This window comes from Chlorocebus sabaeus, chromosome 13 (genome assembly GCF_047675955.1).
Source record: "Chlorocebus sabaeus isolate Y175 chromosome 13, mChlSab1.0.hap1, whole genome shotgun sequence".
Taxonomy (NCBI): Eukaryota; Metazoa; Chordata; class Mammalia; order Primates; family Cercopithecidae; genus Chlorocebus; species Chlorocebus sabaeus.
The window spans coordinates 98,015,018-98,033,566 of record NC_132916.1 but is presented as its reverse complement, the minus strand read 5'-3'; the positions used below and the strand labels follow the sequence as shown (position 1 = coordinate 98,033,566).

The window sequence follows — 18,549 nt, the reverse complement described above, 5'->3', positions numbered from 1 at the left end:
TTGGCCTCCCAAAGTGCTGGGATTGCAGGCATGAGCCATTGTGCCCGGCCATGGGTGTTATATGTTTTAAAAAATGGTCTTCTAGTATTTAGCTTGTTTGGGGTTGTAGTGGTACTCAGTGGGGTTGTGGAGTAAGTAGCATGAATCCTATGAATTGATGGGTTTTTAGTGGAGAAGAGCAACTTCTGTAGTATAAAAGTGGATTGAATCTATTATTCTCTGATTTCAGGGGATACTTATCCACAGAACCTGGAAACTAGTGGACCAGTCCTGAGTTATGGCTAACCTGCAACAAGAGCTATATTACCTTTGTGTATTTGTTATCTGGAACAAGTTAAAGAGTGAGCTTAAAGGGCCAAAAACGCAAAGGGCATCATGTGCCAGAAGATGTATAGAATGGAAGGGCTCCATGTTTGTGAAACAATCCCTCTCTCTTTTAATAGGTTATTTTAGGCCATTGAAAGTAAGAGCTCTATTTTGTTTTTAGGCATGCAAATCCATGTAGACTGTAATAAAGGAAGTATTAGATTTACTTGTAAAATGGAGCCCTGAGAGAAGCCATGACACACTGTCACTTGCTGTCTGAAATTTGTGGTGTTCTCTTCGATTAAATTTAAATGAGTGAGACTGATGAGAAGTAGAATCCTTTATCAGAATTAATAATGAGCCCTAAAGAAAATGTTTCTGTGGGACTGCACTTTTTTGAGTTTGTATCTTCAGTATACTCAGAAGGCTTTACATAGTAGAAGTTAGAAAAAAAAAATCAATTTCCTAATTTGTCATTTACAAAATGGCTTTTTGGATAGGGCCATTTACCTTCTCCAAGGGACTCTGTACCTCATCATCTCCCCTCTTTAATCTCCTCTTTCCCTTGAAGCTCAGGCGCTGGCTTAGCTGGTCCTGAAAAGCCTGGTCTCTCCCCTGGGATTGACACAACCTCTCTCAGTTGTCTCTTCTGGTTATTTCTTTGCTTTGTGGATACATCCTATGTTCGTTCTTATTTTATGACGCGGGACTTTTTTTCACCACCAGGGTGTATATTGCCTTATCAAGAATCCAAATTTGTGACGTTTATGAATTTGAGTTATGTAATTCATCAGACTTTTAAAATGTACTGTATGAACAATATGTTCATCTTTGTGATGAGGATTATGTCAATTTCAGTGTGTGAAATACCAGTGTAACCAAGAAACACCTATAGTTCTTCCAAAATATTTTTTAAAAATCCGTGTTAGTAGTACATATCTGCTCCCTTTCCTTTTATGGATTTACGTAGTGGAATGCGATTGCTGGTTGTGCCATGTATACATGGTTCTAAATCTCTGAATCACTGTCCTTTCTGTTAGCTTATAAAATACGTGTGATGCATGCTGTCATGTGAACTTCTGCCAGAATCCAGAGATCATTCCTGTGACAAAACAAAGAAGCAGTTTGAAATCAAAAGGCAGAGTATGGGATGGAATTTAAAAAAAATAGTGTTAAGATACTGTAGACAACTAAAATCCATGCTCAGTTAACTCTTCTTTCAACAAGAGGAAAATGATAGATAGCTGATTTGTTTTGACGGGAACAGAAAGAAGGAAAGAAGCCTGTATCCTTTTATCTTTGCAAGCCTCCTGTCACGCACAGACTCTGCTGGAAAGGCTTCTGCAGGTGCCCTTAATAATTAAAGTAGAAAAATTTGAAATCTCGAGTAAATCTTCATTCTTTTATGTAAAATTTCACATGACATTAATCTACTGAACACTTTACAGTACAGTATGTGTTGAAATGCTAACAATAATTAGGAAATGTGTCAGACGGATCTAATCCAAAAATTACATGTTAGACCTTGTCCAAACTTTACTGAAACTGTTAAACTAATTATCTCAAAAGTCTTGTAATTTCTTACTGTTCTAGCATTGCCAGCTCGGCTGCACCCCACACTGGGATTTGATAAATGCATATTTCACCATCACGATACATGAGGACTTCCTCCTGCACTCATGCTTTGCCTTATTACATTCATCTCAGTAATTTAAGGAGTGTTAGCCAGCATCTTTCAGTTTCTTGCTTTCCTGGCAAGTATTTAGAATAGGCCTCACATTAGATAAAATCTGGTTTTCTCCCTTTTAGCTTAGCCTCTGACCTAAAACTGTATGTGAATTAGATTTTATCTTGCCTGTATTTTCTTTACTCAATAATTATTTTGGTGAAAGTTTAAGGTTAAACTGTAGAAGGGCATAGTTTGGAGAGAGTAGACTCGGTGGAAATAGTCAAGAAAGGATGTCTTACTGAGTGAAGAGAGACAGATGTGACCTTTTGGTTAACTACTTAGGTTCCCTTCCTAACCTATTCTCACTCCAATGCTATTCTCCTAATATGTAATTGACAAAGGCTTACTGATGAGAGCCAGAGTTAAGAGTTGGCCAAGTAGCCCTGTGATTGGAAGACCTATATTGATGTATTCATTCATTCATTCATTCACTAGTATTTAGTAATGTGCCTACCGTGAGCCAGTATTCATGGCATTGGGGATACAGGGCATAGTAGCTTGCTGCTTGGTCATACTGGAAAGTTTTCTGCCACACTTCCAAAATCTGTGTGTCCTTTGAATTCATGAAAAGAACAGAAAAGGCCTTCAGAGGAAGGGATGTGGAAATGGGCTGTGGAAATGGCTGAAGTCAGTGGGCTTAGTGGAATTTGGGAAAGCTGATCAGGAAGGTAGATTAGAGAAGCTAGGAGGCAGAATTCTCATTTCATGGACCATGTTTCCTCAATTCTGAAAGCCCTTTAAAATTTCGGTTAAAGTTATGTTTAATGTGCAAATTCTGTTCTTTCATTCTCATTCCGCTTGTCTACACGAAAGCTGTTGTTGAATCAGTGGTGTAGTTTACAGTTGAAGATGGCTCAGAATTGCAGAGGTAAGCGCTACAGGCTAAGCTGCTCTTCACAATCAAAAATTGATTGGTGTAGAGCTCTGAGACTTCATACAAAATGCTTCTTCATTTTTTCTTTTTTTAATTAGCTAAAATCTTTTTTTATTAATTTACTTATTTTTACAGCTTTATTAGGGTATCAACAAATAAAATTTTATAAATTTACAGTACATAATATGGTATTTTCAATATATAGACACTGAGAAGTGATTAAGTCAAGCCAATTAACATAGCAGTCACCTCATATACTTATTTTTTGTGTGTGGTGAGAACACTTAAGATATATTCTTTTAGGAATTTTAAAGTGTACAAAACATTATTAACTGTGTCACCATGTTGTATCATGGAAATCCAGAAGTTATTCCTCTTGTCTAAGTGAAACTTTGTGCCCTTTAACTAACATCTCCCCTTTTCTCTCTGGCCCCCCACCCTTGGAAACCACCATTCTGTCTCTGTCTCTATAGGTTTGACTTTCTTAGATTTCACATATAGTGAACTCATGCAGAAGTTATCTCTGTGCCTGGTTCATTTCCCTCAGCATAATGTTTTTCAGGTTCATTAATGCTGAAATGACAAAATTTGTTTTTGAAGACTGAGTGGCATTTCATTATTACATATTTTTCTTTATCTGTTAATCCATTGATGGACATAGGTTGATTTCACGTCTTTTCTATTTCAAATAATGCTGCAGCAAACATTGGAGTGCAAATATCTTTTTGACATACTGATTTCATTTTCTTTGGATATATACACAGAAGTAAGATTGGTGGATCATATGGTAGTTGTATTTTGAGTTCTTTGAGAAATCTCCATACTGTTTTCCATAGAGGTTGTACTAATTTATATTCTTACCAACAGTGTACAGAGGTTCCCTTTTCTCCATGTCCTCATCAACACTTGTTTTCTTTTGTCTTTGATAAAAGTCATTTTAACTTGGGTAAGATGATAGCTCATTGTGGTTTTAATTTACATTTCCCTAATGATTACTGATGTTGAGCTTTTTAAAAAATACACCTGTTTGTTATCATATGTCTTCTTTTGAGAATTTTTTATTCATATATTTTGCACATTTTAAGTTTTTTTTGCATAGAATTTTAAAACTTTTATCTTTTTAAAAATTTTTGTGGGTACATAGTAAGTGTATGTATTTGTGGGGTACATGATATACTTTGATACAGGAATGCAATGTGAAATAACCACATTATGGAGAATGCAGTTTCTGTCCCCTCAAACATTTATCCTTTGAGTTACGAACACATTATTGACTGGAGTCACCCTGTTGTGCTATTGAATAGTAGGTCTTATTCATTCTGTCTATTTTTTTCATACCCATTACCTCCCACACCTTTCTCCAGGTCCCCCACTACCCTTCACAGCTTCTGGCAACCATCCTTCTACTCTCTATGTCCAAGAGTTCAATTATTTTGATTTTTAGATCCCACAAATAAGTGAGCACATGTAATGTTTGTCTTTCTGTCCATAGCTTATTTTACTTAATATAATGATCTCTGGTTTCATCTATTTGTTGCAAATGACTGTATCTCATTGTTGTTTATGGCTGAATATAGTACTCCATTGTCTATATGTACCACATTTTCTTTGTCCATTATCTGTTGATACACAATTAGGTTGCTTCCAAATCTTAGTTATTGTAAATAGTGCTACAACACACATAGAGTGCAAATATCTCTTTAATTTACTGACTTTCTTTCTTTTGAATATATACCCAAAGTGAGATTGCTGCATCATATGGTAGCTCAATTTTTAGTTTTTTTGAGGAACCTCCAAATGGTTCTCCATAGTGGTTGTACTAATTTACATTCCCACCAACAGTGTGCAAAGGTTCCCTTTTCTCCACATCCTCACCAGCAGTTGTTACTGCCTGTCTTAAGCCCTTTTAGTGGGATGAGAAGATATCTAATTGTAGTTTTGATTTGCATTTCTCTGATGATCAGTGATGCCGTGAACACTTTCATATGTCTGTTTGCTATTTCTGTGTCTTCTTTTGAGAAATGTCTATTCAAATCTTTTGCCCATTTTTCATCGAATTATTAGATTATTTTCCTATAGGGTTGTTTGAGCTCCTTATATATTCTGGCTATTAATTCCTTGTCAGGGGGATAGTTTGCAAATATTTATTCCCATTCTGTGGGTTGTCCCTTCACTTTGTTGATTGTATTCTTTGCTGCGCAGAAGCTTTTTAACTTGGTGTGATACCATTTGTTTATGTTTGCTTTGATTGCTTGTGCATCTGGGGACTTGCTATTGAGTTTTTAGAGTCCCTTGTATATTTTGGATATTAACCCCTTATAAGATATGTGGTTTGCAACTATTTTCTCCTATTTTGTGGGTTGTTCCTTCAGTCTGTTGATTGTCTCCTGTGCTCTGCAGAAGCACTTAAGTTTGATGCAATCCCATTTGTCTATTTTTACTTTTGTTGCCTGTCCTTCTGTCATATTCAAAGTATCTTTGTCAAGACCCAAGTTATGCAGCTCTTTCCTTATGTTTTCTTCTAGTAGTTTTATGGTTTCATGTTATGTTTAAGTCTTTATGGCATTTTAAGTTGATTTTTATATATGGTATGAGATAAGGGTCCAGTTTCAGTCTTCCGCATATTCTATAATTTCCACTTAGAAAAATATAGAATAGGGACAATTTCTGTAGGATCAGTACTAAGATAGTTTTCTGTCTTATATGTCTTATCATGTTTATTGTGACAGTTTGGGAACTATAGTGATATGGTTTTCATATTTGTTCCCTCCAAGTCTCAGGAATGCGATCTTCAAGATTACAGGTGGGGCCTAGTGGGAGGTGTTTGGGTCATGGGGATGGCTTTCTCAGGAATGCCTTGGGACCTCCCTGTGGTAACCGTTTCACTTGAGATCTGGTTGTGGAAAAGAGTCTGGGACCTCCCTCCCTTTCTTGCTTTTTCTCACTGTGTGACACACTAGCTCCCCGTGTCTTCTACCACGACTGAAAGCTTCCTGAGGCCTCACTAGAAGCAGAAACTGGCACCATTCCTCTCTACAATCTGCAGAACCATGAGCCAAATAAACCCATATTCTTTATAAATTACTCAGCCTCCTTTATTGCAGTACAAAATGGACTAGTGCATATAGAAAAGTATACGTAAGAAAATAATATCTTTCAGACTTCCTCAACTCGTGGTCAAGGTTTGCTTTTATTTTGGTCAATAAGTCTGTCTTTTCTCGTCTTTACTCCTTTTTATCTTTCTCTTTTTCTTTTGTTCCTTCCTTCTCTTTTTCCCTTTCCCCTTTTGTCTGTAAATCTATCACTACATTAATGTCTGTATATCTGTAGATTTTTTAAATTTGTGGTTTCACTGTATTTACTATTTCATGTTTTACTGTACATTAATGTCATGTGGGAAATATTTTTCCATAGCTTCAAATATTTTCAAAAACATTTTTAGTTGAGTTATATGATATACCACAATTTGATCTCTATTATTAGATGTTCAGACTGGTGACAGGTTATTTTTTTTAATATATTGGTAATTATAATTCTACAAATCATGTATGGGCATAAAGTTTTGTATGCAGCTCTGATCAGATATTGAAGATGAAATATTAGAACTTGTGTTGCTGGGACAAAGAGGAATACATATTTTGAAGATGTTTGATACATATTAGGAAAATATTCTCCTGAATGGCTATGTAATTTAAAATTCCCACCAGTCTTGAGTAGGAATTGTCTGTGGCTCCTTTTTTTTTTTTTTTTTTTAATAGATGTTTTATCAGTGATCTTGGTGATGAAGTAACTTTTGAATTTGAAGTTATAATGTAAAATAAATATAATGTAAAATACTTGACGGTTCAGAAAATTAGCGAGTTGATAGCAAATTAAAGTTCAATAAGGAAAAATTAGGGCCGGAGAAATAAATGATGCAAGTGGCCAAAATAATGTTTGGAGTAGCTGTTTCTACATGCATTGCTTGAAGGAAAATCCAGGGTCATAGGGAATATGACTAAATTTTTTCACAGCCCCATGGGGAATGTTACTATGGTAAGAAGTGCTCCCAAATGAAACACACACACACACACACACACACACACGCACACGCAAGTAAGCCTTGCTGGAACTGATGCTCTGTTCTAAAAAGACTGATTGACTGATTTTATACTTTAAACTATTAAGAATTAAGAGACACTACATACCTTCTTGGGAGATATTAAATGTTCATTTTCATTATTTACTCTAATTATTTGAGCATAAATTGAATTAAAAAGGCTTTCTGAAAGTTACTAGCTGATCTTTCCTCAGTGAAACAGAGAGTGTATTTAGGAAGCTGGGGTGTTTTCCAGTAGCAACAACCAGTTCTGATTCTCTGGATATGAACTAGATGTTCAACAATTCAACTCAATTCTGACACTAACTACATGGAGTTAGCTTAAGACTTCACAGGTGTAAGGGCTCAGTTCCATCAGACTGCACTCAGTGTAAATGCCAGTTGCAAGTATTGGGTCCGTAGGTTACTTGCACTCTATCTGACCTAGCTATAATGTCAGAGGTTCCCACACCCTTCTAGTCAGGCTTGATAACTTGCTAGAATAACTCACAGAACTCAGTAAGACACTCTATTTATTACCAGTTTACTATAAAGGATGCAGCACAGGAACAGCCAAATGGAAGAGATGCATAGGGCCATGTATGGGGGGATTGCACGAGCTTCCACACCCTTTCTAGGTGTGCCACCCTCTTAGCATCCTGATGTGTTGACCAACCTGGAAGCTCTCTGAATCCCACTGGTTAGGGGGTTTTATGGAGATTTCATCAAAAAAGCATGATCCATCATTAATCCAATATCCAGTCCCTCTCATCTCCCTGGAGGTTGGGGGGTGGGACTGAAAGTTCCAAGCTTTTAATTATGATTTGGTCTTTCTGGCAACTAATTCCTATCCTGAAGCTTTCTAGGGGGCCTGCCATAATCTACCTCAGGAAATTCTAAGGGATTTAGGAGCTTTGTGTCAGGAACTGGGGATGAAGGCCAAATATATCTTTCTTATGATGCCACGGAAGTTCAGTTTTCTTCCATGAAATATTAGGGGAAACTGAATTATCTTTATTTTGCAAATGATACTTTGAGGATAAGAATGCTGTTCTAAAATTAAGAAGGCATACGTTTATACACACAAACATGAGGAAGCAGTTTTAAAAACCTGGTTTTGTTTGGTTGTATGTTGTTGTTCTGTGTGTGTTTTAAGTGTGATTTATATCCTACAAGCCTGCACTAAACCTCTTTATTAGCAATTATTTCTTTTCATTTGTAGTACAAATCTAGTTAATGTTCAGACAGATGACCCTATCTTGATATAATTACAATCCAGAAGATTTTTATAATTTGATATTTCTTTCTGGTAGCTGATATTCAGCATGATTTTAAGACTATTAAATCATATGCAACAACTTAAAAATCAGAACATTTAATTAATCAGTTTGCTTGAATCGATTAATTAAATATCTCTGCATGATGACAGGGAATTTGCTGTGTTTTTGTTATCCAGAGTACTTTGTCTTCTTGTGCTAATAAACTGTTTTTCTATTTTTTTCTTTTAGCCTGGAAACCCACTATTTATAATTGAATGTGAGATTCTTTTCTAACTGAAACGACTTTGAATAGGCAACTTTAAAAAAATCAGTATTATTATATATATTAGCAAACTTACATCTTGAAGGAGGGTCTCAAAAATCATATGTATGTCTTGTGCACATAGGGTGCTTTTCTGAGAGTAATGAGTGTCAGAGTCCACTGCTCCCATCGCTAATGACAGATGGAGGATGATCCAGGGAGTGAAATGGTTGTTGAGAAAGCTGAAAATAAGTAGAGCTATAATTCTAATTAGTTTGTTCATCTTAACAATATCTAGTCCTTGGTGTAGTCAACAGCTATGAAGATACAAAGCTGTGTACTTTGATTTTGGAAATCTAGTTTCTTTACATTTTTAATTATAATTTGATACATGTTAATTGAATGAAATTAGAAAAATAACAAAGAAATGAAGATAAGAGGATAAAAATCACCAATAATTCAACAGTTATACATTCTGTTTAATTTTTTTGTACTCATTTTTTGTACTTAACACTTTCTCAGGCTAATAAAAAATTTCTGAAAATCTAATTTTTAATGGCTAAGTACTATTCATTTGTATAGTCATACCATTATTAACTATTTGTCAGTCCATTTTCAATAATGCTGTGATGAATGTATTTTATACATATTTTTGTGTTCATTACTAATTATAATAAAACAGCATTAAGCCATTTGTTAGATTGTACATTTTCAGTGCCAAATTACAGGATATCAGATAGTTATACATGACTGTGGGTGGGAATAGACCTGAGAAGATTTTATATGGTGGTATATGAGTTGTTCTTTAAATGGTGCACAGTCAGGGCTTGGGCAGCTATATAAGAAAGTCAGGGCATCACAGCAGTGGAAAATTTATGAGCAGAGATGTGTACAGGAGTACACGGGGCTGTATCTGTTTGGTTGAGTGTGATCCAACCATAATGGAAGGATAGGCTGGGGAAATGGAAGGAAATAAAGTTTGAAATGTTAAGGTGAAGAATTTGAAATTGTGTTAGGATAGATGGGACAACTGAAAGTCTTGAATATTCTGGATCATCTTACTTTTCACTCTTCATTAAACAGTTTTATTTAGCACATTTTATGTGCACAACTCTCATAATCTAATAAAGCCTGGCGGAGGCCACAGGGGCTTACACTTGAGTAGGGATGATATTAAACCAGTGTATGCAGTGGTCTGTCGTGTGGCCTCCGTAAGTATGTTTATATTTTAAGACTGTGACATACTGTTGGTTTGGAAAAGTATGCTCGGAGTGACGATTGGAAATCTTTGGAAGTGAAGAATCAGAGTAGACTCACAACTTAAATGATACAAATATTTAAAAGATTGTTCTCCAGATAGATTGGAGGGGGATGGTTAGAGGCAGGAAGAGCAGGTAAAAGGTTCATTAAGGAATGCAAGATTTAATAGATGGGTTAGAGAAAAGGAAGGACTTAAATTTATGAATAGGTGTTTTAATTTAATGGTTCTGGTTATTCAGTGCACTCTTTTCAAAATATGAAAGCCTCGGTCCTACTCAAGATTCGCTGAATCAGAATTTTAAGGGAATATATTTTAAAAGCTCCCTCAGAGATTCTGATACGTTTCTCTGGTTAGAAACAACTAAATGAATTAGTATGTGTTTTTTCCACTCCAAGAAGTTGTCAAATAGTCTAAACCTACTATTGAATCTTAATATATTTAATATGCATGTGTGTGTATTTTTTTTCTTCTGCATAACTTTCTCATACTGTTTTCAGTCCTGAATTTTTTTTCTGTACTTGGTGCCAAGTCTTATTATAAACTTGTTAATTAGTGTTACTCTGCAAAATCAATTTTAAGCAAATGAAATGCACTGCACAAGTTAAAAAGAATTTCTATAACTTTTTTCTTATTAAATGATAGGGACAAAAGCCAGGATGGATGTTCAAAAATGGTATTTGAGAACTTCAAAGCTGGCTCTGGCCTTGGCAATTATCCGCTCAAAACCAGCAGACAAAAGCAGCAGAGAATACACAGAGCACCTTGCTATGTTGCTGTCTGAGGAGGAGTCAAAATGGAGATCAAAAGTTGAAGTCTTGGAAGCTGAAGTTATGCAATTACGTCAAAAACTTCTTGTGGGCAGGCTTTGTTCAGGATCCTTAAAGAGTGGTGAGTATATACAATTGCCTTTTGGTAGTATGTCAAACTGTTTTATTTCAGCTGCACAATTATTTAGAAATGTATTCCCAAAACATGAAAATTTTTAGTTTCCATGAAAGCTTGACATCTTCTAGTCTTATACTTTTTTTAACTTCTGGTCATTCATTAAAATTTTATTGTCACTTTCCTACATTTGACTTTGGAATGAAGTTAGAGAATGAAAATAGTATAGATGTGAAGGCAATAAGGTCTTTTAAAATCTCATTGTTCAACTGTATTATTTTACTATTACATTTTATTTTGCTTTTATGTTCAGTAGTTAATCTAGCAGTCCAAAGTGAAATACCAGTTATTGGCCAGGCTTGTGTGGATGGTGAGGACCTCAAAACACGTAGAAGGAGGTGCTGTCTTTTCTACTAAGTACCTACCATTCTAGCAGACAAAGCAGACCTATAAATAATTAACCTAGTTGTGATACATACTATAATAGAGGGACTGACAAAATACAGAGGAGGAAGTTATTCCTTCTGCCTAGTTTCTGGGAAGGCTTCTTACCTGTGGCCCTTAAAGTTCTGTCCACTTGTCAGTGAAATGGTTACAGAACATCCAGTAAGATACAGGAGCATGAGCAAAGGCACTGGAGTGGTGAATACAAATTGCATTCAGAATACTGCCACAATTGCATTTCAGAGTGACCAAAACACTTATAAGGCAAGGGCGTGATGGAAAAAAAGGTACAGAGGGAAGTTGGGACCGGATTCAGAAGGGCCTTGAATGTTAACTAAGGAATATTTTACTGTATTACTTATCAGTAAGCTGAGCATACAATTTATGGTTTCTACTAGAACCCTTGTGAGGGTGAATGGAAGGGCCTATTAATAATTACACTGGGAACACAGGGGCAACCCTGGGTTTACTTGAGCAAACTAGAACATGTGGTTACCCGGTTAATCAGGAGCCACTGGGCTTTTTTAAAGCAGCAGATTGACACTCATGATTGGGAAACATAATTCTGGCAAGTTAAAAAATAAAACATAAATCAGGCAGTGTTACTTTTTTGCATAAAACTCTTCCCTGACTTCTAATTAGGCTTTGCATTAGATTCAGACTTCTGATAGTGGCCCAAAATGCTGTGAGTAATTTCACCTCTACTCACCTCTCCCACCTCATCTCGTACACTCTTCCCATTAACAGCTAGGCCCTAGTCAACATGGCCTTCCTTCCAGCCCTTGAAATCTCTTTATTGCCATGGAACTCTCCTAGGTTCTTCTTCTCTTCGACTCTTTGAGGCTGGTTTCTTCTTTTCCTTAGGTCTTATTCTAAGTGACACCTCCTCAGTGAGGTATTCCCTGACCCCTCTAGTGGACTTCCACTAGTTATTCCCTACACAAGCACCTCCTGTGTGGTATTTACTTATTTATTTGCTTGGTTGCAGATTTATCTCCTGAACTTGAGCTTATGTTCACTGAGGAGAGACCTTTGATTTTTCCAGGTCTCTTTATTTATTGCCCAGCTCAAAGCCTGACACATAGAAGGTGATCAGCAAGTATCTGTCCAGTGAAAGAGGAACATAGAGGATGTTTTGGCTATAGTGGTGATTCGAGGCAGGGAGACCAATTTTTAAAGCTTTGACCAAAGCCCACATGAGGAATAGTGAGTTGAATTAGATCTGTTATAGTGAGAAATAAAAGGACAGACATGTATGAATAACTTGAGAGTAGACACTTTAGAATTTACGAATGGTTTCAGAGAGTGGTTGAGGGAGATAGCAGTATTTGGGGTAATACCTAAATACCTAAGCAGGGTTTCCCTCCTAGCCTACTAAATGGCTTGTGATACTTTGAATTCAGATGGTGAACACAAAAATAAGCTTATAGGATAGAAGGTTGAGCCCATGTTTCTGTGAGTGTAGGCTAATACTTAGAATATAGATTACCTAGAAGGAAGGTGGAAGTGTGGTCAGAGAGGATGAGCAGGCTGGAACTACAGACACAGACTTCGGATCTGTTGGATTTAAGGAATAGTGAAGTTAAAACTGCAGATGAGACTCAAAGAGAAAAGAGCCATGAGTTTAGGTGGGAAGCCTGCAGATTCCAATATTTCAGGGGTGTCAGAGGAAGATGAGGCATTATCACATTAAGAGCATGCAGGTGTAAGGTGCACATATATGCTGTGGGTAATAGGAGACTTTAGTTTTGGGAATTATCATGAAAATCCAGTAACCTAATACCGAGATGTTACTAAAATCTTACTATTGCAAGAGCAAAAATAGTATTACACAATTTGCAGCCACATTTTAGTTTCTCTGGAGTCCTTTTTGATAATGGGCTCTTTGAGTATACCCAGTGAATAAATGGCAAACATAGTCAGTTTTTCTTCATTTTTTCCTGTGTAGTTATACAATTAATATAATGTCTCAAATGTTAAAATTTCCAGGAATCTTAAACTACGACTATCATAAGCATCCATGAAATCAAAACTCTTGTTTACTATCCAAGGGTCTATTTGTAATACTGATAAAATGTGTGTGTTATTTTTTTTGTAACATGAGTATGCCTAATAGGAGGAACCTAGGCAATAGCTTGTTTTTTATGCTGAACACTTTCAGTTACAGTGCCTGTGAGAAAGTTTTTCAAAAATCATATAATTAAAGTCAGTTTTACAGCAGGAGTTGCAGGTACAGTGTTTCTGTGCAGATGTTTGGAGGTAATCTGTTTCTCTATCTGTTACCTTAAACTTCAAAAATGAGGAATAAATGAATAGATTTAGATAAATGTTAAAGGGGACAGAAAAAATATACAAAAGGGGAGCATACACTGACAGGAAAATAAAGGAAGAACATGGCAGTTATGTAAGGATGACATGAAATAGTGACATGCCTTGCTCTAAGAAAACTCCATACCTGAAAATCAAAACTATATTACAAGTGTATTTATATTATTAAATATTTTTTCTAGAATTTTCAGTGTTGTTTTATATGTGTAACTGTTGTTGAGTGTTTAGAGAAAGCAAGTACTCAATAAATGTTGAATTGAATGATTCTTGACAGATTGAGAGGCTGGGGAATTCAGTTTACAGCATCAACTATTCATTGAAGCAACTGAGCAACCCAAAATTAAATAAAGCAAAGCCACAATGGCAAAATAAACAAATAAGAAAGTATGTATGCTTTCTACGCAACATTTCAGGAACTCAGCTATTTCTTTATTCTTGTTTTTCTACAGCTTCTTAATGAATATACCTCTTTATTATATTTACTAGGGGACTAGACTATATTGAGGAGGGATACATAGAACTTGATTATAGAATAATGTCACATTTTCATCTTACTTAAATGCTATTTACTAATTTATGGAATGAAAGTATGAAAAACAAAAGGAAGGAAGGAAGGAAGGAAGAAAAAGAAGTCTACATACCCAGTGACACATTTCTCAAAACCTTTTTTGTGATGTGTGGCAGGCACGGTTAATCATCTTCCTGATCTATGGAAGAGAAAATAAGAGTGAAAAGCTATGCTCTTTTTCTTTATAAAAGATTACTTATATTTCATTTTATAGAATCTTTTAAAATTTATTTTTACTAATTTTTAAAAAAATTTCATGGACACTGCAACAGCCTCCTGTTAAAGAGGGACTCTTAATGTTGGCAAAGATTTAGTCTAGGTCTGAGAAGTTGGATGAGAAAGACTCATAGCACAGAGACTAGCCAGGAAGATGTCAGTGACTGTTTCTAAACTGGACTGGGGATTGAAGGGTTTATGGTGACAAGAGCAGGGCTTTGTTAATGGAAAAAATGCCAAGACTTCCGTAGGCAGATTTAGGATTAGAATTTGAGTGTGCGTGTGGGTGGGGCAGGGGGAATCCGGACAGTTGCTGTTATATTACATGGTCATTTGATATTCACAAAAGGGAAGTAGATGGATGAAGTGTCAGGTATGTGCCTTTTTGCCTACAACTTTAAGTAGTTAATATATTCATAAATCATCGATAGGCTACAGGATGAGCAGTTGGCTCGAGTAAAAGGATGAGCAATTGACTAGAGTGAAAAGAAAGAAAAAATCAAACTAAATTCATTGATGTACATGCTTAGTAAATGTTTATTAATTACAGGGCACTTATATAGAGTGCTTAGGGTAGTGGAGGTGGAGGGCAGTATGCAGAGCAGTATAAGTAGTTATGGTTGAACTGAGTTTTAAGTTTTCTGTCCCGAGAACCAACCAACCCAGCCAGATGGCTTTGGGAGCTTCCTGATCCTCTAGGTCACATTGCTAAGGTTGATCCCCTCACCCTTCTTTTCTGCCTTATAGCCTGACTGAATTCTCGCTGTTCTATTGCCTCCGCAGTTCTTGCTTTCTCATCGTGTATAAGCATGGATTCAGGAAACAGTTTTTAGCTAGACTGGTGGTGACAAGAGAACAGAACAGGGGCCAGATGTTGCAGCAGCCCCATCTGCATCCTGACAGATCCAGGATGGGGCTTGCTTTAGTCTTCTGATGACTGTTTTCCTGGTCCCAGCCCACACAGCCTCTGTTTCACCTCTTTGTGCTTCTCACCTTGTTCCAGACCATGTACTGAGGAAACATTGCAAATAGCTGACTTACCGACACAACTGTGGAGCTCAGCATTTATAAGTTGGGACATTCACTGTTTCACGGATGCTGAAAGAGTATGAAAATTGAATGCGTAAGCATTTCTCTGTCAGTTTCCATATAAGCTTTCATAATATAAATTGTCTAATATACTAACGATGAAGTTTGTTTAAAATTGTAATGGATTTAAAACATACTTTACACATAAACATAAAAAGATGTATCATTATTTGATAGAGATTCTGAGAGCCTCTATAATAATTTAAAGTAAATTTATAATTATATATTAGACATGTTTTACTCATGTAAAATTTAATTGATCTTTGGATATTAGAGACAGTCAACATACAAAGAAATTAAAGATTAAAAAGCTCAGAATATCAAATGACTTTAATAATGACAAGGCAATAATTTATAAATGTAAATATTTTAATTATCATAACAGGAGCTGACACTGCTAGGGATGATATGTAGAGATTAGGAGTGAGAAGGGCCAAATTCTGGCACGAGGAACTGGGGCTGAAAAAGCAACGGTGCTTCAGAGACTGGGCTTAGGTTAGGGCATTCCACAGTATGTAGCATTCCTAAGAGAAAACATGATCCCTCCCAAAGCTGTTCCTAGTACTTGGTTCTAAATCTCACCGTATTATACAACCATTTTCTTTGCCTAAACTGGGTTCCAGGAAGGTATATTGGAACTCCAAGTAATGCCCAAGTTAGGTGGACTCTACTTTCTGCGTATCTCTGGCATGTCTGCATTTCTCTCCGTTCCAGATGCCACTTCCTTGGTTATACTTAATTTATCCCAATAAGACTGGCATGTCTTTAGTTGTACCCTTGCCCCTTTCTAGTCTAAATTGTGGCCCAGTCTCAAGTCATCTTATTTAATTTCAGATATAACCCAAAGGCCTTAAACTGGACTACAGACTTTTCCAGAATTTGGTGCTTGCTTACTTCTCCAGCCCAACCTGTCACCACCATGTCCTTCACATTCTGCACTGAGATATACTAAATTTCTTTCACTTATTTGAATGGACCTTCTTGCTGAGCTCCAGGCTTTTATACATATTCTCTCTGTAAGATATGTTCTCCCTCTCCTTTTGGTCTGGCTATGAACTATTCTTTCTTTTGTGATGCAGTATCAATATTGCTTTTGTCTTCACTAACTACCTCCTTAGACTAGATTAGGTTCTCCTGATGTGGGTCCCTGTTATAGTTTGTACTTTATTATATGTGAGCTAAATTATAATTGTTTAAGCAGTCTGTCTTCCCTGTGAGACCCAAACTCTATGCTTTCAGAGACTATTTTCATCCCGCTGTATTTCTATAGTTAGCACGGTTCCTGTCATGGAGGGACATGCTTGGTGGTTATTTGGTGAATAAATAAGTTTAGAAATGGTCTGTGTGAGGGTTCATACTTGGAACAAAATGGCCTTGCTAATCTATAGTTTCTAGATAGCTGCGAAGCCCCTGCAACAGTGGAAGTAGAATAGAGAGAACAAGATCCTGAATCCAGGAACGAGGCCCAGTAAAGTGGGGTATTAGAGCTCCTAACTTTAAGAGAGCCACACGTGTTTATAAGTAATGAATCAGAACGGAACAAATGAAGAATGACAATGTTAGCTTCTCATCGGTGCGGCAAAAGGCTAAAACCATTCATAGTACTTTTGCATTCTTCGGTTTTTGCTTACTGTGATTTTTTTTTGGAATAGCTTAATGCTATAACAAATTGCAATCATCTTTATGTTTAGGATTACATTTGTTTTTTGACAGGTTTTATTTGTCTTTTAAATGTCCTACTTATCTGTTTTTGAATGTTAAGATTCTACTAGAAATCCAAATGTACCATGAGGATTCTGGATTTAATATGGATCCTAGAAATCCTGAAATTGATTTTTTATATAAATTTAATGTGCAGTGAATAAATCCAGGTAGATAGTTCTAGACTTTAGACTGGAAAAATGTATAGTATAATATCGATCCCATTATCAAATTGAAAAGGAAATTAGATAAACAGAGTAAATGGGATAAGCCTGAGATTGTGCATTTCTGATACGCTTCCAGATCATATTGATGCTGCAGGTCTGAGAACCACTATTTGACCAGCAAGGGACTGTGTGTGTTGGAGGTGGGGCGGGGCGGGGCGGGGGAGGGGAGCTTGGCTGTGAAGGGAAGAAAAAGAGATAGGTTGGTAGTTGAAGAGAGTGCAAATGGAAGGACAGTGTGCTGGTACTTTGGGAAGGAACCAGCAGAGAGAGAAAAGTAGAAGATACGGAAGGAAGAGGATAACAAAAGAATCATTGCTGGCTTAGGTTCTTAAATGTAGAAGAAATACAGACCACAAGTGGAAAGACTTGTCCTGGATCTCAAGAATATGTCAGCCTCTCTTTTTCTGAGACTCTTCTGAAGGTAGGAGTAGGTGCCCCTTTATCTTTATTTTTGCCGAGTTCGTTTCTGACAGGTTTTCTACAAGCTATTCTTTAAAGTTTATTTTCTCCTCCCACTTCTCCCCCAGTGCCCTTTATTCAGAAATCTGTCTCCTGGCCCCATTGTTTCTTTTTTCAACTGCTTTGAGTTTTCATTCTGGAATTTCTTTCCTTGCTGCTTCGACTGTTGTCTAAGAAGTTGTGCTCACCTCTTGCCTTGATTATAGATAAGGAAATGGGAAAATAAGTTATCTAAAAGGTTAAATATAGAATGAATGGAATGGGGTTCCTATAGAATTTGAGAACAATGACTTTTAGTACTTTAAGGTGGTTCCTTAGATCAGTGAGTTCCCCACAAGCTGCATGAGCATCAGCTGGGAAGTTGTTAGAAATGCAAATTCTCAGATCTCACCATTCCTGATTCAATTAAGAATCAGAAATTCTAAGTGGAGCTCAGCAGTTTGTGGTGTAACAGGTCCCCCCAGGTGATTCTGATGAATACTGGAGTTTGAGAATCACTGGTTTAAACAAAAGTAAAACATATGTTCAGGGAGCATAATAAAAAATTTTACCAGAAAAGAGTCAATAGAAATGTAATCGTTCAAAACACCCGAGTGCAGTAAATTCAAAACCCCCAAGTGCCGTAAATTAAGAGGGATTTGTAGGCCAGCTTCTAAAAGACTTCTCAGTGCCAACTGACATTTGGCAACTGGTCAATAAAGAGTAAGTGTTTATTAAGAGCCTGATTGAGCTGAGTGGCAGAAATGAGAGAAAATGAACCAACAACAACAACAAAAAATTGTGCTACAATGACCCTAACAACAACAACAACAACAACAACAAAAGTAGTAATGCTACAATGACCCTAACAACTATGTTTGATACTG

At 36.5% G+C, this 18,549-nt stretch overlaps 1 protein-coding gene across 2 annotated transcripts in view; it reads left to right on the top strand.

The window, feature by feature from the left end:
- Positions 1 to 18,549, top strand: part of MEI4 (meiotic double-stranded break formation protein 4) — a 343,137-nt gene that overhangs the window by 21,788 nt on the left and 302,800 nt on the right. For both annotated transcript variants that reach the window (XM_073022640.1, XM_008006413.3), the window contains exon 2: positions 10,412 to 10,657. In XM_073022640.1, the coding sequence (XP_072878741.1) occupies positions 10,426 to 10,657 (232 nt within the window). In that variant the 5' untranslated portion in view covers positions 10,412 to 10,425. The remainder of the gene's footprint in view (positions 1 to 10,411; positions 10,658 to 18,549) is intronic.